Source organism: Poromitra crassiceps, assembly GCF_964638095.1.
Source record: "Poromitra crassiceps genome assembly, chromosome: 10".
NCBI classification, from domain to species: domain Eukaryota; kingdom Metazoa; phylum Chordata; class Actinopteri; order Beryciformes; family Melamphaidae; genus Poromitra; species Poromitra crassiceps.
Genome location: NC_139631.1, coordinates 24,791,121 through 24,818,237, shown reverse-complemented (window position 1 = coordinate 24,818,237; position 27,117 = coordinate 24,791,121). Strand labels below are relative to the sequence as shown.

Genomic DNA, 27,117 nt, shown 5'->3' with positions numbered 1-27,117 from the left:
TGCAGTTCATTTATAGTGTTAAAATAATACACTATAGCTCTCTCTGCTCTTGTATATTTAATTCTATTCTATGCAATGAGGGAATAACCTCAGCCTGGCATTCGTTCAGTCATCGGTGTGCGCTCGTAAATTCTTGAGCGGTGGGACTTGCTGTTGCAAAACACCTTCATAGCTTCCCCACTCCACTCTAAATCCAGTCAAAAATCAGTTCAAATCAATGTGAGAGTGAAAATGGCCGATAAAATGAAAATCAATAAAGTGCAGGGAGACGGTGGTGGATCGACAGCAAGTCCAAATCCTGGGTGGGCCTGTGTTCTAAGAATTACATTGAAATTTGGCAGAACTGTGTCTGGAATTAAGTTAAATTCAACACCATTATGCTCCGTTCCTCTGTTTATATAATGATGAGGCAACAGCATTACTGTTCTTTCCCACACACTACAAGCTCCTCATCTCACTGTTTTGAGTGTTTATGCCTGTGTCAACTGTGTTTTGGGTTGTGTTTTGCGCCGTTAAACTGCGCTATAGGTTTCTGATCATCTGACCCTCTGCTAGACTCTCTGGAGGCTATCGACCAGTTAGATCCATTTGTTTTGCAGGCATTTCAAACCATTGTCCAGTTTCTATCACATTACTTTGACAGAAATTGAATTTCCTCTGATGCATTTTCATGTATCCTAAGTGCTGTTCAGAGCTCATTGGGAGTATACTGTAGCCTTTCCATTGCCTTGATGTTGCAAAAATCACTTTGGGTAAAAGAAACAGAGAAAGAAAAGGGAAACAGGTTTCATTTTAGTGTTTGTGTTGCTTTCATTTTTTTTTTCAATATGTTTCCCCCATCAATATTTATGCTGTAAACTCCATAGGCTTGGGTGTTTTTTTGGCCATGGCCCAAAGGATGGTTCAAAATCTTACAAGAGCACAGTAAGAACACAGAGGACAAGCTGTATCAGTATGCTGCTGCCATGCTGTGCACGTCCCCTCCTGTTAGCCGGCAAATTATTGCCATCTTTCTAACTGCATTGGCAGCACAACAGTGATGACATCAAGCTGGAACAAACAAAGGGCACGCGTCTGCAGATTCAAACAGTTTATAGAGTTTTGCATCGGCAGAGTCAGTCTGCGGAGGGCGTCGGTTGCCGGTTCAATTTCGGTGTTCCCACCGCGGAGTCGGACACAGTTGCGTGTCTAGCCCATCTCGTTAAACACGCCGTGGGTCCCATATGGTATGCTAACAGGGACCTCGGCTCTGCCCAGCTCGGTGAAGGTCTTGGCATCCAGAACAAGGAGGAAACTGCTTCTGTCCTTGAAACAGAAAAACACAGCAGAGTAAATATATAATGTAAACGGTCACAGAACGCCTACCCCTTCCAGTGTGATAGTGCAGGCACCCAACCATCTGTCTTCGCTATGCATAGTCAAATCTATGTATCTATGTATTACGAAGATAGATAAATAAATAAATAAATAAATAAGTGTGTGTGTGTGTGTGTGTGTGTGTGTGTGTGTGTGTGTGTGTGTGTGCGTGTGCGTGTGCGTGTGCGTGTGTGTGTGTGTGTGTGTAAAGTATTTATTATTTATTTCTGACTTTGTTTATCTCTTTCTTCATAAACAGCAGTCACAGTATACACAGTTACGTTACAAGCAAATGTCGATATCACTCAATATAGTGTTTTGTCATTGTTGCAGTTTTGAATGTATGCTGTTGTTTGTATTTTATTTGTTGACTGACTTCTCTGGGCGTGATGATGATGGACATGACCACGCCATCGTCCTCCTCGGTGGCGTTGGGCGCAGCGACAAACACGGGCTCAGAGGGGAACAGGCCAGGATGACGCCACACCTAGACAGAGAGCATTACATAAACATTGCTTTTTTTTACTCCTTTACCGTAGCGGCTTCACAGCCTTGGGCATCTTTTGTTTGTTATCAAACTAAAACTCCCAACCTGCTGTTCTCAGTGATGGCGGGAGGAAGCGGGGGGTCCAGAGCAAATAACCTTGACATGATAATATCCGGGCCAGTTAACGATGAGGTCTCTCTAAGTGCTATTTGATTTATACAGACCTTAAGCTCCTTGGTGTGGACATCCATCTTCAGCAGTGAATCGCTGAAGACGTGTCCAAAGCCACAGCAGTAGAAGTAGCGGTACGGTCTGCCGTTGTACTGCTCATAGTTGATGTGTGGGAACTCAAGGCCGCCATACTGCAGCAGCTCCTCATTATGAAGCTCCTCGTGGGTCAAGTAGACCTGCAGGGTCACAGGAGAGGGAGTCAGGACAGGAGTGTACTCACACTTTCACACAGTTAGATGCAGCAATTATAGGCCGTGTTTACAACCACACACACACACACACACACACACACACACACACACACACACACACACCGTAACACTGTATCACCAAGTCCACTGTATTTCTTATGAGTGCTACAATCAATATTGTAGCATCCGCTAAAATAATCCAATACCCGCAAGGGATCCTAGGCATTAATTTCAAACATCAGTTGAGACTAATTCTCATAATTTGACTTTTGAAGATGGATGCACCTAATTTATCCTTCAGCCAATTCCAAGCTAAATAGTTTCTATTTGTTTTCAACAACTGTACTGTCTTGGCACCACCACAAAATAGCCAGCAGCGCTTCACTGTAGGCAGAATTTTTTCAGCAGCTAATACTGCTCTCACTTTGGTGGAACTCAGAGACTCTGGCTGTCTGTCTGGTAGTCATGACAACAACAACAAAAAAAATCACCTTTTCTTTCAACACAAGCGTCATTCTGACAGAAAATGTTGGACAGTGTGTGTGTGAGTGTGTGTATGTGTGTGTGTGTGTGTGTGTGTGTGTGTGTGTGTGTGTGTGTGTGTGTGTGTGTGCGCACACGCCCCCCGCGTGCGTGTGTGCTTCAGGGACGGCGCCTTTTCATGGTGATTTCATTGTAAGACAGAACACATAAGTAGTTAAATGGCAATTGTTCCACAGTATGGCGGACTCTCACTTTGAAATCCTTTTTATCTGCTCGAAGTCATACAATTACTATCTTGCAGAAACTATCTTCAGGCTGGATAATTGCTTCCAATGCGTGGCAGTGGATGGGCTGGATCCAGCGTGATTATAGGCCTTTTTTCTCTAATTCCTCTCTGTAAATCCTAGGCTAGCGCGATGCACAGTCAAAGGCACATATTGCTCGCTGTTCAGACCTACCTCTCCAGATCCCGTCCTCGTAGCAGTAGCTTTACAGTAATGTAGAGTGACCAGGTTTTGGTCGAGGGGAGTTTGCTGGTCCACAGTCAGGGGCAGGACGTATCTCCTCGGAAGGTTTCTGCACAATGAGTTGTAATACTGACAAGAGGAAACAGGAGGAACATGAAACTTTGAGGCTGTGACCTCTCTCCCTGAAAGATGCAACGCAATCTTGGGAACAGAAACAAAAAACTGATTCACAGCATGACGTTTTGACATCATGGCAGGGCAAAAACTAATAGTCAAGGGTGAAAGACATGAATTCCATTCATTCTTGTTAGTGTAATTGATTATCATTTTGTGTGCTTGTCATTTGTTTCAAGTTATTAATTTGATCCTTAATCAAAATATGTTTTGACTGAAGTACCATTACTTCACTAGATTTTAATCACATCCATTACAGAGGGAAGCTGTTGCAGGCTCTCCATAAGCATTGCGTCAGAAGCAGCGATAAGCGGGTGAAACGAGGGGAAATCAGTGTCATCAGATTCAAACGCTGTTTAGTGTTAAACAATGTTTTAGCATTGGTGAATTAACCACCAATAAGATGACTCTAAAATGTTGATTTGTGGTTTACTTTGTTTTGGGACTTTATAATATATCCTGCAAAGCCTAAAAAAACATTGTGTATGTGTGTGTGTGTGTGTGTGTGTGTGTGTGTGTGTGTGTGTGTGTGTGTGAGTCTCACGGTTTATCCATTCACCTCGTCAAGCTCTCCTGAGCTTTTCCGGAGGTTCTCCAGTGTGAAGTCTCCGATGACCGCCCCATCCTCCCCGCAGCACATGTCCATGACCAGGAAGCCATTGTCCTCAAAAGCGTTGATCTGATGCAGCGTGAACATGGGTGCCGCGCGGTACCTCACCTCACTCTCCTATTGGACCGACCACACCGACCAATCAGGACTCAGGAATTGTCAAAATGTCAAAGAAATGCTAAAGGTTGCACATGCTTTTGGACAAACAAGGATTTGCTGCATGAGGCAAAGACGCAGACGTTATTATTGAAATGTTGCATGGAATCTGGTGCAATCACCCAAGAAGAGAATACAGAATGCAAAAAGTCACTGCCCAAGTGGGGGATGGGTTGGTGGTGGGGGGGTGCAGTCCACGTTAATGTCACCGTCATATTTTGTTACATACATTGATCTTCTTAACATTTGAAGAAAATCACACTTGAGCTGATCTGGCACGGCTGTTCTATGGTGCCGATACCTTCGCAAGATCAACAAGAGGTTTGATATCGTATGCTTAATGGGTATGGTGTGTAATGAGATGAGAAAATTGAGAGTAACAAATGTATGAGAAAGGGCTACGCCAACAGAGTGTGACTTCATCAAAAAAGAAATGAAGGGAAAAAAACTTTGCAAAGTCGCCATGCGTGAAGAGATTAGCTTGCAACTTTTCCTTTTGTGTTCTGTCATGGCTATTCAGCAGCGGGTCGGGGGAAAGCCTACTTCACAGAGAAACCGGGCGGAGGTGGAGTCAGCACATCAAGTTCCAACTTCAAACCCACCTTGCCGGTGTGCCTGTTGACCAGGTGGAAGATGGTTCCATACCGGGGCTCCCATATCATGACCTTGTGGAAGCTCTTGCCCTGGATTCTGTACAGCATGAACTTCAGCAGGTCCAGCTTGATGGGCTGCTCGATGAACACGATGTAGTTCTCCGACATGACTGCAGACGAGAGGGAATGTTCTGTATACATGTAACACTAAACACATTTCACTCCCACACGTGCACACACCTTTAAATTTAGAATATCTACCGGGGCCGTGCCTCTATATTTAGGTGTGTGATTGGAGGGGAAACTAAACTAATTTGAATTATATGGTTCCCTGGTTTCTTGGTGCCAGACTGTCTGGCGGAGCGAGGGTGGTCTGCTAGACAAGATTGTGATACGATGTGGGAATGGATGCAGTACGCTGACCTTGCAAACAAATACAGTGTATTCACGCACATAGACATACTGTATACATACATGACATATACATGTACATGTACATGTATGTTGTATAGACATAAACATGCAAGTGGAAGCACAAACACAACAAAAAACAGCTAACAAATCCATGTCAGGCATGCGTGCCTGCATACACACACACACACACACACACACACACACACACACACACACACACACACACACACACACACACACACACACACACACACACACACACACACACACACACACACACACACACACACACACACACACACACACACACACACACACACACACACACACACACACACACACACAGAAGTTCTCCCCTGTCTCTCCCAGCAGATGTAACGGCTCTCTCAGAGTTACCGACAAAGACATGTTGAAACTAAAAAGTTGAGGATGTGTGTCTTTGGTGACAGGAAAAAGAAGTTGACAATGATAAATAGACATAAAGGTCTGTGTGCGTGTGTGTGTGTGTGTGTGTGTGTGTGTGTGTTTGAGAGAGAAACACAGAGAGAGAGAGAGAGAGAGAGAGAGAGAGAGAGAGTGAGTGTGTGCTTTTGTGTGTGAGCCAGTGTGACTGAGGCAGAGCTATATAAGAGGAGACAGATACTGAGAGCTGAACAGAGAGGCACAAGGCTGAAATTGACAAAAAGAAAAGCAGAATAAGACTGACACCCAAATGAATAATTAAGAAATACACTGAGTGCCCAGAAATTAGGACCTTTGATATGAAATGACTCACCATGTCAATCCAGGCAGAAAAGCTATCATCTCTTATTAAATTCACCTATTAAATCCACTTCCCTACATGAAGCGGTGCAGACAGGTTAAAGAGGGGCTTTTAACTCAGCAGACAATGCAGATATGGATGGCCGCGCTCGATTTTTGGACAGCTATCTCACCAAAGCTGTGATAGTAGGAGGGTTTCCTGGGTTCAGCCGCACGGATGGAGCAGATGACCTCTGCACCGCTCAGATCTTCTGCATCCTTCTCCGCCTTCTCATCAGGAGGAGGCACACGGATGATGTTGTAGAAGAAACCTGAGGGGTAGAAGCAGATATCAGAATGTTAACTTAGAATGAGTTTCACACGTTAGCATACAAAGATACAGACAGACATGGAATGAGTAGGTAGGTACACTACAGTTAAAGGTTTGGCACGCCTCTTTCTTTCTTTCTTTCTTTCTTTCTTTCTTTCTTTCTTTCTTTCTTTCATAGTAAAGACATCAAATCTTATTATGAGATAACACAACAAACGGAATTGTGCAGTGTTAAACAAACCCAAACTATCTTTTTTTTATTTTAGATTGTTTTTTTTACAACCTGGACCTTATTTTCAGCTTGGTTTGTGTTGTGTTGGTCACCCAGAACATACATTTCTGAAAATGATTGAGTTTACAGCTAGAATGCGCCGTGCACCGGCCTGGAACAGAGGCCGATAGGGCATGTGCTATCCGTGCAGTTACGTCCTATAAAAAGTCTATTTTCTGCCATGCAGCGGCTCACATCCTTATTATATCATAGAGACAATGAGAAAATGAACAGTGTATTTGCCTTGCTGGAGCCAGCATGTTCAGCCTGTCTCTGTCTGCTGTCCATCACATTGCTAGAGATAGATGCTCCCGTTCCCCCCGCTCCTCAGTTTGTAATCCATATAACGTTAGTCCGGCTCAAATAAATACGGGCGGCTATCGAATACAAATGCATCGTCCATATTCTCAAAATCAGATAAATATCCAGCAATCCTACGGTGTTTTTACTCCACGTGAAACATGGCGGCTTGATCCACTGCAGCTCAAGTCACAACTGATGTGAGAGTCTGGCAGGACTTGGTTACACAGCTCTCGGATGTGGAAACTAGTAAATAACAGGCTGAGAGAGGTACAGAGAGCGACTCACATAGCAGATGCCCTATCGGCCTCTGTTCCAGGCTGTTGCACGGTGCGTTCTAGCTCTAAACTGAATCGTTTTCAGAAATGTATGTTCTGGGTGACCAGCACAACATAAACCAAGCTGAAAATAAGGTCCAAGTTGTAAAAAAACAAAACAATTCTCCTTTAACTGTTTTGTATGAGAAACACATTTCAAGCATAAAACCAAAATGGCTTTAAGATCATGAAAAACATAGTACAGTCGGCGTGTCCAAACTTTTGACTGTAGTACAGTAAGTAGCAAGTACTGTAAGGAAGGGAGGAAGGATACCATTTTTGCCATAGGAGTTGCCCATGTTGTATGTGGCTCCTTCACGGTCATAGTGTGGGTGAGCTGTAGCAGAGTTGACAGCGATGAACTTAGTCCAGTCCACCTTAAATAGGCAAAAACACACAGTTTGGGGGATATACCAGGCATTCTGCTTACAGAAAACTCTACTGCTCACACTCTCTCTCTCTCTCTCTCTCTCTCTCTCTCTCTCTCTCTCTCTCACACACACACACACACACACACACACACACACACACACACACACACACACATCATCATCACCACCATCGTTGTTGTCCTTGCCACTATCATCAGCATCATCCCTCTCATTCATCATACTCCAGCTGTTTAAGAGCATCTGCATCTGTTCCGCTTAATACGCCGAGTGTGACGAGTGAGTCTACCTTCTCCTTCGTCTCCAGGCTCTGTGGATCTATCCGTCTCATGTAGTTGGTCTCCGTGCTGACATAATAGTCTCCCTTGTACTTGACGAAGTTCACGCTGGCGTTATCTGTGGCCTCTGTACACACAAACACACATCAGGAACATTTGGGGATATAGCGCCTCCAAATGTCTTTCTCTTTACTTTCTTTCTTCTGTAGTTTTACATCATGCTGCGTCAGCCCAATCTTTCCCACACACACACTCGTGCACACACCAAAATGTTGGCACTAGCTCCTTTTACCTCTTTGAGAAAATACAACATATAGTACAGCACATACAGGTGAGGATATGAGCGTTCAAGAAACAAATGGATAGAAAAAGACTGTTTCTTAGACTGCTTATTTCTTCGCCTCCAGTAATCTAATAATCTAGCATAGCTGCTTTGTTACCTATATACACAAGTGAATTGAATTGTTTAATAATACATTTGGCACTGCCTCCGCTACGCTATGTCAGGCTGAACTGAGCTGAAATGAAAGGAAATGGTTTACACACGGGGATACACACATACTGGGAATTTGAAAGCGGGAGAAGAATCGTGCAAAGATGTTCTTGCAGGGATCGGGCATGGCGAGCGTGCCGAACTCTGACACCACGATACGGTTTTTCTCCGAGTTCTGGACGTACGAGTCACTTTGCAGGAAGCGGCTGCTGTAGGTGACAACGCCCTCGTTTAGGTGGAACCGGTGCATCAGGGCCATGCCGTCGAACCAGTGGGTGTATCTGAGAAAGAAGTGGAACATGATGATTATGATTCATCTGTCGATAGTTTTCTCAATTAGTTCTTTGGTCTAAAATGTCAGAAAATGATACAAAAAAAATGATGTTCAGTGCTTCCCAAAGCCCATGACATCTTCAAAGCTCTTGTTTTGTGCACAACCCAAATTATTCTGTTTACTGTCATAGAGGAGTACAGAAACCAGAAAATATTCACATTTTAGAATTAGAAATGACTCAAAACGATGAATCGATTATCAAAATAGTTGCCAATTAATTTTCTGTCAATCGACTAATCGATTAATCGTTGCATCTCTACATTATGTCATCAGGGTGGTTTGAGGTTCAGACGAAGAGAAAGAGAGAGAAAGAGGGAGAGAGCACTCGTGTGCCGTATAGATTTGTGCATGTTGCTATTTTTCCCCCTCTGTGGAGTTATTATGCAAATACCTGTCCTTCCCAAACTCAAACTTCCCAGGTCCGTTCCTCAGGAAGCTCCCATTGATCCAGGAGGGAATGTTTCCCTTGATGGTGGTGGGGATGGGCCGGGGGGTTTCCTCCGCAGTCTGCACCAGCGGGGCAATGCTCTCCAGCCCCTTGGCCTGCAGACCCCGCTGCCTGCTGGGGCCTGACAGAGGGCAGAGGAGGGGGGGAATCACTGAGTGGTTGAATTTTGATTAAGGTCCATTGTAAAGTCCATGGAAATAAAACCGAATGGCAATCATAAGATACAGCCATGACGGCAAGCAGTAGTTGAACTGTAGCTGAACTACTACCAACAGTCCCACCCCTAACACCTCCCCCTCTCTCTTTCTCTCTCTTTCTCTCTCTCTCTCACACACACTCACACACACACACACATGCACGCACGCACGCACGCACACACACACACACACACACACACACACACACACACACACACACACACACACACACACACACACACACACACACAGGCAGATGAGCTCTGACATGCATACAAACTAGTGTGGCGCTGTGATCCACTGTTATGCCTTTGGAACTTTGAACGGGTGTGTTGGGAAGTTCACGACGAGGTCAGGGTGACACGAGGTCAGGGTGACATGCGTTATCTCAAAATGGATGATCATGAAAAATATAAAAAGATCAATCAAATTACAATTCAGCCGTTAAGACTGTGCGTGTAAATCTGAGCAGCTAAAATTGACACAAAGGTTATCAACCGGGTCAACATTAAATTGGGGCAATGCTAACAATGGGGAAGGAAAGGAACAATGAGATCTGGTTCACAGGAGACAGATTGGGAGCAAAGTGTGCTATAAAAGGGCAGAATTTCTCACCTTTATGGATCCTCACCACTCGTCAACTCCACTTTAAGCTATCAACACCTCCACCATACACCCTACTAAGCAATTAAAAAGATGCTGATGCCAGATAAACACAAGCCATTAACGTGGTCATTATGTAACAGCTCCTGCTTGTCTCGAACACCTGGCTCTCTGCTGTGAACGGCACCTACTGTAAACTATCTCCTGCTACAATATCTTATCATATATTATTATTATCACTGTATTATCTGTTATCCAATATGTACGCGCATCCTGCTCATGACCTCAGTCAACACATAACCGAGATTGTAAAACATGAGTTAAGGCAGATCATGGCTGAGGTTCATTACTGAGCCACATATGGAGCATAGGTTACGGTAGCAGAGGGGGGCTGACGATGTGAATTGTTATTGCAACCGACCAACGGAGCCAGAAATGTGTTCAGAATCGTCCCCGTGATAATCATGTAGTACAACGCACAATAAAATGGAGAATGTGTAATAAGAGGGCGTGTGCAATTGACAGATACTGCAATATACTTGAAACTTGATACTTCCAATCTTGACTTTGTGAGTTTTGATTGTGATTGGGGGTATGTTTTCTGCTGCAGCGCTGTGACTATAATATTTGAATGTGTATTTCCATTTTTAGGGGGTATTTCATGGGCTTTGGGCTGCATTCGAAATCGAGTCTCTTGGAAACACTGCATAGTGACAGTGATGAGCTCAGAACTGCTGTGGATAAAAGCCTCAGCTATTGCTTTTATATCTTTGCTTTTCAAATAATCACAACTGTATTTCCTTTACAACAGCTCTTGCTGTTAGAGCAATGAAGCGTTTTCCCTCATGCTATCAGATGTGATTATACAGGTAAATGACATGTTTGGCTGTCATCTTTGTAGCGCTCCTTAATTTCAGTTTTGCTACTGTAATTACAAAAGTGAAGGGACCTGTACAGTAACCAGTTCTCTTCTTTTAGGGAACGACAGCTGATTTTGGCTAAGAGCTGTTTTAATGAGACATCCTGTCTATTCTTCCACCATCTCTCCTGCAAGGAGAGAGACCTTGGAGAAGGAACAATAGAAAATGTCGGCACGTCTTATCATAACCGCAAGGCTTTGATGGTGATGATGACGATGAGATGAATGCTACTGTGGATATCTCAGGAGGATTGCTTCTGAAATGCAACAATATAACATTGTGACTGCCTGGGAAATTAAGAGTTAAAACAACAAAAAGCTACATCTTGTGTTCATGCGTGTTCGTATGTACGTACGTGTGTGTGTGTGTGTGTGTGTGTGTGTGTGTGTGTGTGTGTGTGCGCACACGCGTGCGCGCGCGCGCACATGTGTATGTGGTTGAAGGCACAGATATCAGTTATAGTCATAGGTTTAGCCATGTGCTTATCCAGAGGAATCAGATTTTAGAGCTTTAATGATTGAATGTTTTCTGTGTTTTGTGTTTTACACTGTCACAAACACAAAGTCCTTAGCCTACTTATGCGACCAACTGTTAGCTTTACATGGCTTCCATTCACACTCATTTATGTCAGATAGTATCACAACTCAAACATCTGTATCTTTGCCTCACATTCATTGGATATAAAATACAAATGCAATCAATCTACTAAAGCAAAAAGTACCATCTTTAGCTCAGTCCCAATTTCATCCTGTTAATAGTGTGCCATGTTTACACAGATGCATATGCCCTCACCATCTGGCTGCACTTCTGAATGTGTGTGTGTGTGTGTGTGTGTGTGTGTGTGTGTGTGTGTGTGTGTGTGTGTGTGTGTGTGTGTGTGTGTGTGTGTGTGTGTGTGTGTGTGTGTGTGTGTGTGTGTGTGTGTGTGTGTGTGTGTGTGTGTGTGTGTGTGTGTGTGTGTCTACTCACCGCTCTGTGTCTGGGGCTCTGTGGTCTTGGACATGGCTGGTGCGGCTGTGGATTTGTTCAGCAAAATGGAGAGGGTTTAAACAAGCACTGAGGACGCGTCAGGACAACATTTGACCAGTTGGCTCCTTCCCACTCCCAGGCAGTGACTCCAAGCTCTAATCAACACGACTGTATTTTGGAATACTGTATATTACGGGCCTCTGATGAAAAGTTAAAACTGAAATCCATGAAGACATAGTGGCCAGCCTTCACCTGACAATAGGTGTTAAGACATATTTGGATTCTGGATATACATATTTAATGACTTGAAACATTTTACATAAATCCTCATAAATGTAAAGTAATCCACCTCCAAAAAACCTTCGTATATTGTACGTTATTGTATTTGTATCAAAGTTTAACATAGGCTACTGAAATTACAGATTGAGCTTTAAATGTGGTAAAAGTAATTTTATTATTTGTTTGTTTGTTTGTTTGTTTTTTTAATTGACAAATCAAACTAATTACAAAATTCTGACCAATAGTTGCAGAAGCATTTATTTAGAAATAGCTCCAATTAGCCTACTGTAATATCAAACAAACATAGCCTTGAAACTAGGCTACATGCCTGACGTGCTGTCAACAACAAAACCGATTATAAAGCTGCTAAGTATCTCAACATGATCTGCAAATATATTCATTCATCATTAATTCAATCATCGATCAATTCAATGTAAGCTAAGCTTATAGCCTAGCTATGTTATTCTAACAGGTATCTCTAGATGATTCCTGTAGGCTATCTCTGAACTATTACTGTCCAAGGTGTCTCTCTGCTTTCTGCCCAGACCAATTATACGCCTACGTCACAATGACAACAAAGCAAGCTGCGTGCGCAACGTGTAGGCAGAAAACCGTCAGCCCAGCATTCACAGACAGTGAAAAAGCCCCGCTGTCAGGACTGCTATATGCCCATCTGCAACACACAGTTATATTTTAGTTTTAAAATGCAGTTCTCGGCTTACTACCACAGCTTATCGCCTAGTGATAAGCAATGTTATGCATCGAAATTAACGTTGTTTAATGGGATATGTCTTACAGACCCATACGCACTGGCGCTGTCAATTGGCCAAGCCTGTCATACATATCGTGCATTCCTTTATAACTGGGGATAGCGTAGATAATTATTCTGTAACTTGCAAAGATATATTGTTATGTTGATAATGCACACAACTCAATAATGACATTATGTAACGTTACTTGGTCGTTAACTAACCGAGCGATGTGGCTGAGCAGCCTACAGTTTCAGGCAGCTTACCTGATTATGAAGAGCACTGCAAAGTCGGGCATTTTTAACAATTTCCTCTTTCGGCTTGCAACCAAAGACACCTACGGTTAGCATTAAAAGCAAGGACTAAAGTTTTACCGAATCCCGTCAACTCATACTGCTTTTATGCTAACCGTAGGTGTCTTTGGTTGCAAGCCGAAAGAGGAAATCGTTAAAAATGCCCAACTTTGCAGTGCTCGCTCATTTCATATCAGGTAAACTGTAGTAGGCTGCTAGTAACAGCCACATCGCTCGGTTAGTTTAACAACCAAGTAACGTTAAATAATGTCATTATTGAGTTGAACTGATTGGAACGAGGACATCATTAAAAATGCCCAACTTTGTAGTGCTCTTCATAATCAGGTAAGCTGCCTGTAGCTGTAGGCTGCTCAGCCACATCGCTCGGTTAGTTAACGACCAAGTAACGTTACATAATGTCATTATTGAGTTGTGTGCATTATCAACATAACAATATATCTTTGCAAGTTACAGAATAATTATCTACGCTATCCCCAGTTATAAAGGAATGCACGATATGTATTGCCGGCCACTACGCTTGGCCAATTGACAGCGCCAGTGCGTATGGGTCTGTAAGACATATCCCATTAAACAACGTTAATTTTGATGCATAACATTGCTTATCACTAGGCGATAAGCTGTGGTAGTAAGCCGAGAACTGCATTTTAAAACTAAAATATAACTGTGTGTTGCAGATGGGCATAGAGCAGTCCTGACAGCGGGGCTTTTTCACTGTCTGTGAATGCTGGGCTGAGGGTTTTCTGCCTACACGTTGCGCGCGCAGCTCAATGTTGACAAGCTGTATAAGGGGTCTATAGACCAAATCAGCGGGATGTTTACATTTACTTCCGGGTACCCCTGAGGTCCACACATTATAATGGCGGTGGACGGCACAAACTGACGTGTTGAAGACAAAAACAGACAAAGAAGACAAAAATGGTTCGTCCGTGTTGTGTTGTTGTTTAATATCATTCATAACAACACTTTCACTAACGTTAGTGGAGACCAGACTAGCTAATTTACCTGTTGGACCAGACCAGAGTAGACTTGACGCTAAATTAAATTAACGTGGCGTCAGTAGCTCTGTTTGTAACGTTAACGTAACCTCGCGTCACCAGGCTCTTCTACGTTAACGAGTCTGCAAAACAGCGAGTTTGACAGACAAACAAACGTTATTAGCTAGCTAACACTACATAAAACAAACACAGAAGAAAGGCTAGATACGTCGGACAAGCATGTTTACCAACCGTTTAACCATTTAAATTGAAAGTAGTCGGCCGAAACAACGAGAGGGTTTGACAGCATTTATTTGACAACACGCACATTTAAACCTGCCGCCTTCCCCAAGTGGTACCCGGAAGTAAATTTGTTTACATGGTGACGTCACGGTGATTTGGTCTATTGATGGGTAATGAATGAATGAATGAATGAATGAATGAATGAATGAATAGCCTACTTTTGAAGCATTATGCTCTCCATATCACAGATCTAGCCAATACATTTGTAACTGTGAAGTTTACACAGTACTGGGCAACGGAAGCCCATATGGACAAACCGAGCTCATTGGCCGCTTGTGTCATTTGATTGTAATCACCAGTTAATTGATTACAACTAGTGTCGTCTGATTACAACCACCTGTTATTTTCCTACCAAGATGGCCGTCTACGGAGAAATGTCGCCGGCTGTTCCGGTGTTGCTTTTCCAGATTTTAAAGTCACATGTCTCACAATGACAGGTGGAGACTGAGAGGTAGCTACTAGGAACTGGCAAGACTACTACTTGATGGGACAGTCTCTTTGGCCGACTGGTTAGCGTGTTCGACTTTCATATAATGGTCAGGCAACTGCATATCCCGGGTTCGATTCCCCCCTGGCCAGCGTCAGCCACACAGGAGGAGGTAGTGAAACCACTACTTCAACCCGGGTTGATTTAAGGTCGGGAGAGCACGCTTTCCCTTGGCCATTGGGATTGTCCCTTTTTTATTTATTAATAGTTTAACAAGTTTAAGTTGCTCGCTTACCAATTATTTTTCAGGAATGGGGGAGAGCGCCGCTTTCAAACAGGAGAGGGTTTTTTTTTAATGAAAAGCTGACAAGTTGTAGAAAAGAGATGAAAGGATTATCTGCAGCCTGAGGAACAGAGGGGAGCAGAATCAGACAGTAGGCAGTCTTCTTTTTAATCACTTTTCAAAACGTGTTTTTACAGACTTGCTTTTACTTTTACTTATTATATCCACTATTTTCCCATTTTATATTTTGTTTTATTTGTTAAACAAGTTTCTTTGTTTCATAAGGTTGATGTTTGCTTGATTGATTCTTAAAGTGTTGGGGTCATGCAAATTTCTAACAAAATCAAATTCCATGACATTCTATGACCAGATATTTTTTCAACATCTAGCTCTGATTTGATCGTCACAATGCTATAGTTTACAGGCCTTGTTTGGACCAACTTCAACAGTCTCTTGGGATTTATGCATTCAAGAAACTGACTATTTAGGCTTATTAATCTTCAAATGTAACTCTTCAAAGGTAACTAGATCTAAGTTTGACGGCTTTTAAAATAAATAAATAAATGTGAAGAAATGTATGGACCAACCAACAATATTTAGCTATATGCATCAATTTCCTTACAAGGTTTCAAGACCTGATAAAGCACATTTTCAAATCCCATCGCTTCCCATGTTTCCCATAACCATAACCCTGCATTAAACAAGAGTGGCAGGATCTGAAAGATTGTTGTGCTTCCAAGACTGAATAATGTCTACCATTAGTGCTAACTTTAAAAACATGATTGTATATGCACATATATTTATATGTTTGCATGACTTCCTGCAGTATAGCACAGGAGAGGGAAGACACTCAAAGAGGTGATAAAGTCCCCCGAAGTAACGGACACGTCTGACAGTAACGGGTTTGACAATTGTGAAAAAGATCGATCATGTTCAAAAAATATGCTATAAACGTTCAACTTTTTGGAAGTCAAATTCTGGGTAGATAAACAAAATAAGGTTGAGAAAAGATAATTTATTTGGTCAAATTTGATTTCAAAATAACAATGAATGACACAGTGAGGTGACACAGTATTTGCCACAGAAAAGGGCAAAGGCACAGTCATCTGACCACAGGGGAGATATATCCAGATGGACTATGGACCCCGAGTGCAGTGTAAAAAGCACACAGAGGCCAAATCAGTGGAAGGTCAGGTGGTGGTCAGTAGAGTAATTCTTACCACACCACAGCATTGAGACAGTCTATACCACCTTCCTGAGACACAGGCTCAAGACTTGACCTGCAATACCTATAGAAAGACCTGCTTTATTCCCAAATCCTTCCCCTCTACTCTTTCATTCACTCCCACCACATCTTATAGGCACGCCTCTGTAATTGGTTTTACTACATTAACAATTATCCCTCGATCTTCTATTATCCAATCAGTTTAATTTCAAGAAGGTATCCCATTTCCATCCAATCATCTGCACGTTTCCACACCTTATCACAATACTGTACAATCTTATCACCTTTTTATTGTTTCTAGCCCGTTATGGGTATCTTCCCATATTCGAATAAACTTAAGGAGCGTATGCCAATGTTTCATCAATGTTTGTTCAAAAAAAATTCTGAATTCATAAACCTACTGTAGTTTCTCATGATTGAAATTACAATAGACAAAGAGAAGAGATTAAAAAGAATTAAACAAATGCACTGTTGTTTAGCCCTTAATCACAAAGGGCTTTGCAGTGAATGAGCTTAACTTACCTAGAGCTAAGTAATCAACAAACACCCATAAAACAAAATTATACAATTACAACACAACACAAAATTATACAATTACAACACAGAACAAAGCATGTTGGAAAGACACAACTGGTCTAGCTTTGCCTATAGCCTAACCGGCACCACCAACCTTAACCCTAACCCAACCCTCAGATCCTTAGAGAAGACAAGGGAAATCTCCTATAGCAGCGAAAGCCTGTTAACCTCAGCCAGTTTGAAGGATAAAGGCAAAGGAAAAACAGCCGATGGTTGGATTTACTTCAGCCCTGCAGCTCAGGGCAAACTGCCTGCTCTAGCCTATGGTAAATTAGGCGTGCACATGGAAAATACTGTTTTTATCCATTTTAGAAGACTAAAAGCTCAATAATATTGGCCACGCTGGCATCAGTACATGCTAAATATTGTGCTAAGGCTTCAAACCATCCCAAATCCTTCTCAAGCTGCCATGCTCTGCGTACTACATACCTCCAAGCCAGTGGTGTGGGCTGAGAAGAGATCTGTGACTGGAGGAAAATGAGTTCAAACCAAACAGTTGGCTGCAGCCAGCAGCACTGCCTCTCCAAATAATATACATACAGCAAACACTTTGCCTTCTGCTTCAGATATGGCAGGAGCTAATAGTGCTTTCTACCCAACTATGACATAAAGCCACTGTAAACATCCAGTGTCATTCAAAGTTCAGCTGCTCTTCTGATAGGGCAGGACATGACAAAAAAGGTTTATTATCTGAGATCAGTAACTTAATATGTTTTATTGTTATATATTTCCCCCTCTACAGTCTAGTCATATCAATTCTGCAGCACCTCAGTTGTGTCATTATGTTGTGTGTCATCTGGCCACTGCTAAATTAATGAATACGAGAGGTTTAATCAGAAAATGAGAAACGGAGGCATCTATTATGGACCATGGCTTCTAATAAGTCTAACAATGTGTTACAGATTAATTTTAATTAGCTTTCAATTAATTGCATATCACAGCTATAGAGTAGCACACACACATGCACATGCAGGGGTGCAGGCACACACGCGCGCATGCGTGCACTGTGGAGGGAAATGTCTTTCGGCTTGAGGAGAAATTGGTCTGAGGGCAGACGAGGCCAGGCCGGCTGGAGCCTTTCTGCAATATCCCTTTAAATATGGTGCATTCAATATGTATCATCAATGCATAGGTCCTTGTGATAGAAATGAAGATCATAAACGTGTCCCAAGTTTTCTCAGCTGTGGTTTGTTCTAAGTTGCATGAAAGTTACAGCGATAGAATAGACAGGTCAAGAACAGTGGTGAGAGTATATGAGAGCTGTGAGGTACAGTAGTAGAGTGCATGGAGGATAGAGAAAAGTGGCCACCTCCCCATTCAGTGATGTTGACTATATAGCTTTGTCAGAGGCAAAACATCATCCTGTTTCCCAACCTCCTCCTCCAAGGTCACCTTAACCCCACGACCAGTTTGAGAACATTGCCTGTTTCACTCTCCCCCATAATTAGCCAATATCAAAAAACATACTTCAATATCTAGAACAACATCCTCTCATGAGGTTAATGCACCCAGGCCTGTGTTTTGGCCCTCATTATCCCATGTTTAACATCTGGCGCTTCAGAGAAACGGCCACCAGTGTGTTCAAAAGTTCAAATCCCTCTACAGCACGCGCACGCACACGCACACACACACACACACACACACACACACACACACACACACACACACACTCACACACACACACACTTGTTGTGTTGCTGTAGTTGCGTTTAAATTCTTTTTAATCCCATCATGTACTTGTTCCACTGTGCAGGCTTTAGATGATAAACCTACCGGTAGTCAAACAAACTTTATAAAATGCAATATGTTTAATAGATTAAAATGTTTGGTTACTACTGTATGTCCTATTGTCTTGTCGGTGGATGGATACTCTGTGGTCTAGGAAGATCTCTTTCAATTATTTTCAGTCTTAACATTTTTCATTGACCCCCATTTTGATTTTGCCGCACAGATAGATAGATAGATATTGATTGAAATTTTAATTTAACTCATTGCACAAAGTTTGGATCTATATGAGGAAAATGAATGGCTTCTTGCTTTAAACATGCTGCTCTGTTATAAAAGACTGTACATTCAGTGTTGTGCCTAAACAGATAAATTGTCCCATCTAGTGGTGAACTGGGAGACTAAATAATTTATGAACAAAGAGCAGAGAAACTGAAGTCCAGACTATCTGAAGTATACTGATGCAAATATACTGTTAAAACATCATTTCAATTTCTTTTCTTTTCTTTTTTTTTACATTTATTGTTGTGCTTTAGTTTTTCAGCGGTGCCACAGATAAGGCATAGAAAACACATAACAGTGGGATGTCTGCCTGCAGTGCTTAAACAAGCCCTACTCCTCCTAACTCGCTCTCACATTCCCTCGTCAGTAACATCTCAAAGATCCTTGGATCCAAGCTTTTCCTCACCCCCACTGACTGTATACCTGCTTCACTGTAAAACATAACCTTTATTGTGCTATTTAGTATTACCCCAGCAACCTTTTACACAATGTGAATTGGCACAGATTTACAATGTCTGCACAAACAAGCCTATGTGTCACGTCGGGCCTGCACACTCTCTCTGACACTTTAATGCCTCAGGAGTTGTGTCTGTGTTGTCTCGCTCTCATAACTTATTCCGGTTCTGTTCATTCAAGCCATAACTACCTCACGGCACACCGGACCGGTCTGTTGGACCCTCACTACATTTTACTTTACAACAGCAACCACACAGCATGTAATAACACCACATGCAGATTGATACTGGATTGCAGAGTGAGTGTTATTATACTGTGGGTCTGTGCACGCTGTCGTATTGAGTGTTGCTGTCGATAGTTTCTGCACCGGTGACACCATCTGTTTCTGATCGTCCTGCTTATTTTGTTTATAATTATATTGGATGTAAGTGAGACTTGTATATTTGTACTTTTTTGCAGAAACTAGGTCACTAAACCAGATGATGGCTTCCCATGCTGTTATGCAAGCAGTTAATGGCAGGTTTTAGGTGTGAGAGTGTTTCAGGGAGAGGAGTAAAGGTGAGGTGGTATGCTGTGATGGTTATGTTGTTTAGTATGCTTCTTCCACATTAAAAACCTACACACATCCTGTGCATACATACATACATATGAGCTGTTTCTCAGAAACATATCATGCACATATGGGAGTGTGCGCCGTAGCTCCAGGTGCAGGTCATGTGAATTGCTCCAGAAAACACACCTGCGTGACTCGTCATGCACCCGGTTCCGCTGACCCTTTTGTCATTGGCCCGTCTTCATCCCCGGTGGCGACGGAAGGACCAATAGGAGCGCGTGTTACCGCGCTCGGAGGGGGTGTTCCCTGCGGTAGGAAGTTTAAAAGAGCGTGTGTGCCCTGCTGTCCCTTAGCAGAAGCATCAATCAACATGATCCCCATCGTGCTGGCCTCAGTGTTCCTTGCTAGCGGTAAGAACAGCTGCTACTCTCTAATTCGCTGTGTTTTTGTGTTTGTGTGCTACTGCGTGTGTGTGTGTGTGTGTGTGTGTACGCATACAGTATGTGCATCTTACTGCACAGGGAGATCGTTCTGATCTGCAAATCCAAAGTAATTTAGCTGCTCTCCAATCTCCTGAGTCCTCTCCCATGTCTTCTGCCTTCTCCACTTCCAGCCCTTGGGTGTGGCGCCCCACCCATTGAGCCCCTGACGTCTCGTGTGGTCAACGGAGTGGATGCCAAGCCCCACAGCTGGCCCTGGCAGGTATGCTAGTACACACCACACACACACATCTGTCTGTGTTTTTAAATTCACCAGCAAACCTCGCGGGCCCTGCATCTGCTTCTACCATCACAATATTTAGCAGCCAGTGGCTATTCATCACTGTTTAATCAGATGGCACATTTTGAATGAAATTAGCAGCGAAGGGCGATGCCTCTTCCACACTGCCAACGATGTCATCCGCTGAACCTATCCACCAGCCATCTCTTCTGCTTTGACCATCTTCTCTGTGTGCAGATCTCTCCACCAGCCATCTCTTCTGCCTTGACCATCTTCTCTGTGTGCAGATCTCTCCACCAGCCATCTCTTCTGCTTTGACCATCTTCTCTGTCTGCAGATCTCTCCACCAGCCATCTCTTCTGCCTTGACCATCTTCTCTGTCTGCAGATCTCTCCACCAGCCATCTCTTCTGCCTTGACCATCTTCTCTGTGTGCAGATCTCTCCACCAGCCATCTCTTCTGCTTTGACCATCTTCTCTGTCTGCAGATCTCTCCACCAGCCATCTCTTCTGCCTTGACCATCTTCTCTGTGTGCAGATCTCTCCACCAGCCATCTCTTCTGCTTTGACCATCTTCTCTGTGTGCAGATCTCTCCACCTCCCATCTCTTCTCCTTTGACCATCTTCTCTGTCTGCAGATCTCTCCACCAGCCATCTCTTCTGCTTTGACCATCTTCTCTGTCTGCAGATCTCTCCACCTCCCATCTTTTCTGCTTTGACCATCTTCTCTGTATGCAGATCTCTCCACCTCCCATCTCTTCTGCTTTGACCATCTTCTCTGTCTGCAGATCTCTCCACCAGGCATCTCTTCTGCTTTGACCATCTTCTCTGTCTGCAGATCTCTCCACCTCCCATCTCTTCTGCTTTGACCATCTTCTCTGTATGCAGATCTCTCCACCTCCCATCTCTTCTGCTTTGACCATCTTCTCTGTCTGCAGATCTCTCCACCTCCCATGTTTTCTGCTTTGACCATCTTCTCTGTCTGCAGATCTCTCTGCAGTACGAGAGGGACCGCGAGTGGAGGCACACTTGCGGAGGATCTCTGATTGCTGCCAACTGGGTCATGACTGCTGCACACTGTATCAAGTATGATCAGTAGAGGAACTCTCCAGCGTACACACACACACACACACACACACACACACACACACACACACACACACACACACACACACACACACACACACACACCAATACATACACACATCTCTGCATGATCACATTCAGAACACACGTCATTCCGTAACAACACTACATGCAATACTTTAATGTAAACCTAATCCTATTTTAACTCTAATCTCGAACCCCAACCCCAATTTACCCCCCAAAATGAACTCACTTCTCATGAATGTGCACTAAATCTTTGTTTGTGTTGTGTGGTGTGTGTGTGTGTGTGTGTGTGTGTGTGTGTGTGTGTGTGTGTGTGTGTGTGTGTGTTTGAGAGAGAGAGAGTGCCGTGCAGGCAGAGAGTGCGTGCAGGCATGCATATTACTGCATAGGGAGTGAGCTCTCTGCAGTCTGTATCGGAGAGAGAAAGCCTGTGCTTGATCTGTGCATCTAAAGTAATTTAGCTGCTTTCTTACCCCATAACAACACTCCCATACACTACCATGTCCCCCAAGGTCTCAAAGCTCAAACAGGTTCTACCAAGAATCAAAGTACCACACCCATGTACTGTACACACGCACACGCACACGCACACACACGTACACACCCAAGGTCATTTGGAGGGCTTCACAGTTGAAATTCCCTGCTTACTACCAGCACTAATGGCACCAGACTGAACTAATCGCACCAGACTGAACTAATCAAATCGCTCAACTGTGCACCGAGTCTTCGACTGGCTTTGTCGAGCACCCAAACTGTCTCTCCTCTCCTCTCTTCCTCAGCACCAAGCTGTCCTACAGGGTGTTTGTTGGCAAACACAACCTGGTGGAGGAGGAGGCTGGCTCCAAGGCCATCCTGCCAGAGAAGATCATCGTCCATGAGAGGTGGAACCCCATCCTGGTGGCCCTCGGGTACGGCGAGCCCCACTGTGCGTTACCATACGCCTATTTCACATCCCACCCAAATCAGCCATTTTGTGTCTAAAATGCAGGAAGTAACATGATATAAAATTAGACGGCATGCACTGATATAAATTGTATGTTTTCCTGCAGTGGAGGAACAGCAAACTGGATCTTCTTTGTTTTACTTCCTGCATTTTATACACAAAATGGCGGATTTGGATGGGATGTGAAATAGGCTAATAGGCGGCGGGTCAAGTTGCCTGCTATCACACACAGCCAGTGTTGGAGTCGAGTCAGGACTCGTGATTCGACCTGGAATTGAGCATTCATGCATTCGATCTCGGAAGTTGGAGACTCGGACTTGTTAATTGATAGTATTCTGTTACATCACCACACGGCCATCTTGGTAGGAAAATAACAGGTGATTGTAATCAGTTAACAGGTGATTACAATCAAGTGACACAAACAGCCAATGAGCTGTGTGTATTGTAGCGCCATATTGGTAGGAAAATGCTTGTCACATCATTGGAATGCTATGAATTGATAAAGACTGTTTTTTTTCTCCCCTTTTTTAATTGTTTTGTAATAGGCCCCAATAATTTGCCATAAGATTTTCATAGCGATATTAACACTGTGACATTATTCAATTTCATGCAAGGGCAGGCATGTGTGTTCCACCTATGTGGATTCACACTCATGTTCAGTAGGCTAACTCCCTCAGGTTATGGGAACTTGACTTGGACTCTTCTTTGGTGACTTGGACTTGGAACACTGGGGACCAGGAGAATCGACTTGGACTCGGGATATAGTGACAGTACAACACATCATTATCTATTCTATTCAGAGGTGTCCAGGTGGATAAGTGGCCTGAGGATTGTGGGGTGAATCCAACACATCCACCTCCCCTCTCCCTTGCTTTCTCCTCACTCTCCACAGTGCACCATATAATACAACCAATATGCCTCATTAAAATAAGAGTCCACACTCCATCTTGGTCACCCTCAAGTGTGACTGCAGCCTGCGGGGCACTTAGTCTCTGTGCGACTGATCCATGTAAGACCAGTAATTAATCGACTTTTTTTTCACAGCGGAAACTTTTTTTTCCCCACAGTGGAAAATTGGAGAGATAAGATATGAGTTTTCAGTATAGAGTTTATTTATTTATTTGCATATATAAAAATGATGAAACAGAGAAAGAGGAGGGGGGAAAATACAGATTGTGTTGGTGCAATGGGGGGGAAAAGAACCATTACCGTCTCTCGTTATCTCGTATGCCTCTATCTCTCTCTCTTTGTCTTTCTCTGGCTCCGGAGGAAAACATTTACAGTAAATTGCCTGTCAGTTCTACCCCCTTTCCTCACTCTGCCTCTCTCTGTGTGTTGTCTCTCTCTCAGTAACGACATTGCCCTGATCAAGCTGTCTGAGTCTGTGACTTTGACTGACCAGGTGCAGTTGGCTTGCATCCCCGCTGCTGGCACTCTGCTGCAAAACCTCTACCCCTGCTACATCACGGGCTGGGGCAGGCTGTACAGTAAGTCAATGCTTGTGTGTGTGTGTGTGTGTGTGTGTGTGTGTGTGTGTGTAGGGTGGGGGGGGCAGGCTATTGGAAAAGCCTTCATTAATTGGCCATTATACTAGCTCCATTGTCTGAATGTATATCTGGCTGTGCGTTGTGAGAATGATAGGGACTAAATGGGGAAATCTCCAGTTGGGGTGGGGTGAAAGATGGCATACGATTTGGGCAGAAAGTTTTTGGTGTCACTCCTAAATTGAAATCTTGGGGTTGGATGGTGCATTCCTTGCCGTGGGGAAATGCTGCGCGGCGTGTTTGGCAGACGTCTAGTGTGTGTGGATTATGGTAATAGACTCTGCTGCCTGTGTGTGTTTCAGCCGGGGGCCCCATCGCTGATAAGCTGCAGCAGGCTCTGATGCCTGTGGCCGACCACGCCACCTGCTCCCAGCCTGCCTGGTGGGGCATCGCTGTCAGGACCACCATGGTGTGTGCCGGTGGGGACGGCATCGTGGCTGGATGCAATGTGAGTTTGGGGGGGGGAGAGAGCTAGGCAGAGGGCATACAAGGCTAAACCTGTGCAAGAAGTCAAACAGTTGGAGAAGAATGCGGTTAATTTTTTATTCATGCCCTTTGTTTTTGCTTTATTTTTTAATTCTACTCGAGGGAGAGAATGCAGATTAGAGAATAGAATGAAACAGAGCTGGAACTGTTCCTCTGCTCTGAACGTTTAGTGTGTTTATGCTTTAGTCGTGTCACTATAGTTTTGATACCCGTTGGAGCACACAGCACTGGCCATTTTTAGTCAGGCCTCGCTCACAGAGTTGACATGTGTAATTAAAAGTGTCACAAGAGTGACCATTGCATAAAAGTATAATTTCCTCAACAGCATGCAGCCTGTCCTCTCTCTCCCCAGAGGGCTTCCATAGTCCACTTCCCTGGCTGATTCCAACTCTGCTCAGGTGTGCTCCATCAGTCGCTAATGAATGGAGCTCTCCATGGTGCTGAACCTGTGCTCACTCATTTTGGGCACTAATTAGCCATTTTTGTCCATTATTACCTCATTAAAAAATCCGGACCCGTTACCGTCTGCTCGGGGCCCCTGCCAGTACCGGCGCCAAATATGAACGCAGTCAGACCGACGGTGTCCGTGGAAAATGAAACAGAGATACATACATACAGTATGTAGGTTTGCTCATTTATGTGTAGGATGTAGTAGGCTATGTCTTGTTTGTACAACATCTGAAGTCCTATTCACCTTATGTTGAAGAGACAGTCTGGCTTGAGAGACTAACCGGAAGTGTAAACACAATTGGAATTTTCCAATTGTGTTTACACTTCCTGTGACTGATAAACCTAATCTGACCCATGTGTAGTCAAACTAGGTTTGACCAGGTGAGTCAGACTAGTTTGAGCAGGTAAAACAGCCGGCGTTTTGACCAGGAAGTCGTGACACAATGGGTCAAGTGGGCGGGGCTACATAAGGTGAATACTAGTCACTTTCTCCATCTCCCCATTGCACTTTGGCGGGGTGGCGGGGGGGTGATTGTGGCTGTGACTCTTGTAGTGGTGCCCTGCTGCCAGTGTATCAATATTTCTGTCAGATGAATAAAAGATGTGCCCTAAGTGCTGCCCCCTGCTGTGTGCAGGGTGACTCCGGTGGCCCTCTGAACTGCAAGAACGCCGAGGGAGCTTGGGAAGTCCACGGCATCGCCAGCTTCGTCTCCGGCCTCGGCTGCAACTACGAGAAGAAGCCCACCGTCTTCACCCGCGTCTCTGCCTTCAATGACTGGATCGACCAGGTGAAGGACACACACATGCACACACACTGACACACGCAGGTACACACACACACACACGCACACACAAACACACAAACACATGCACACACACACACACACATGCACACACACTGACACACGCAGGTACACACACACACACACACACACACACACACACACACACACACACACACACACACACACACACACACACACACACACACACACACCGCTCATTAGGTTCTGTTGTGAAGGAGCAGTTGATGACTGAATCTTTGTCCTGTCTCTTTCTATTTTCAGGCTATGATGAACAACTGAACCTGAAGGAGAAAAATCAATAAAAACCCCAGTAAAAAAAATTGCTTTGTATCTGTGTGTTTGTGCGTGCGTGCGTGCGTGCGTGTGTGTGTGTGTGTGGGCGCGCGTGTGCGTATGTGTGTGTTGGGATGCCCATCAGAATTTACTCAAGTTGCTTATCTGATCATGTCACATCCAGTTAGATATACTGAGCTATATCGAACCATATTCCCCAATTCCTTCTGCCCTGCCCTGTAAAGGCTGGACAGAAATGGAAACAATGTCAGCAAATGTCCACAAGGTGTCCTCATATACTCATGATAAGGAATTGATTCGGACAGATCCCAAATGAAGCAGGACACTGTGGAGATTAATGGCCAAACTAAGTGTCTGGCCAAAAGGAAGGAGAAGAACAACAGCAACAAGTTATACGTAGATGTAATGCACTGAAAATAGCATCTAAAAACCACAAGGTCTCAGACAAAATGGCCCATATACAATGTGTCAGATAACACCAATGAGCTGGTGTGTAATAAAGCAGATGGCGAAGGAAGGTGGATGAGAGGAAAAAGCCTCAGGGAAGGAGGTGACTCCTCTAAATGAAGTCCCCCCGTTTATGAAATGGACTCTTCATATAAAATATGAATGTAATATCCCTGCTCGACACTGACCTGGCCTGTGCCCTCTCGCTGTGAGGGCTTTATGAAAACCATCACCTTTTCTAATGATAACAACGTTCTGAATGTCTAATGATGGCAACGTTTAGATGAATACTTTCCTCTGTTGCTTCTGTTTCATACTGTGAGGAGGGAAATCAAATTGCCTTCCAATTCGAGCACTCCAACCCCCCGCCCCCCCAGTTTCTCTCTCTCTCTCTGTCACATTTGCAAGACACACACACA

General features: G+C 43.8%; 2 protein-coding genes across 2 annotated transcripts; one reads left to right on the top strand and one right to left on the bottom strand.

The window, feature by feature from the left end:
* Positions 1–1,188: 1,188 nt before the first annotated feature.
* On the bottom strand, positions 1,189–11,787 carry bco2l (beta-carotene 15, 15-dioxygenase 2, like; the record flags this gene model as incomplete). Its single annotated transcript, XM_083643831.1, has 12 exons — positions 1,189–1,305; positions 1,733–1,843; positions 2,068–2,250; positions 3,207–3,344; positions 3,949–4,116; positions 4,758–4,918; positions 6,098–6,235; positions 7,397–7,499; positions 7,801–7,916; positions 8,352–8,563; positions 9,008–9,185; positions 11,754–11,787. 12 exons carry the CDS (start codon positions 11,785–11,787, stop codon positions 1,189–1,191), a joined length of 1,659 nt encoding a protein of 552 aa, XP_083499957.1.
* Positions 11,788–20,203: 8,416 nt separating this feature from the next.
* On the top strand, positions 20,204–26,236 carry ela3l (elastase 3 like; the record flags this gene model as incomplete). The annotated part of the gene is made up of 8 exons (XM_083645355.1): positions 20,204–20,309; positions 20,513–20,601; positions 21,607–21,704; positions 22,508–22,636; positions 24,022–24,158; positions 24,518–24,663; positions 25,787–25,939; positions 26,219–26,236. The coding sequence occupies exons 1-8, from the start codon at positions 20,270–20,272 to the stop codon at positions 26,234–26,236; spliced, it is 810 nt and encodes a 269-aa protein (XP_083501481.1). The 5' UTR covers positions 20,204–20,269.
* Positions 26,237–27,117: the final 881 nt, after the last annotated feature.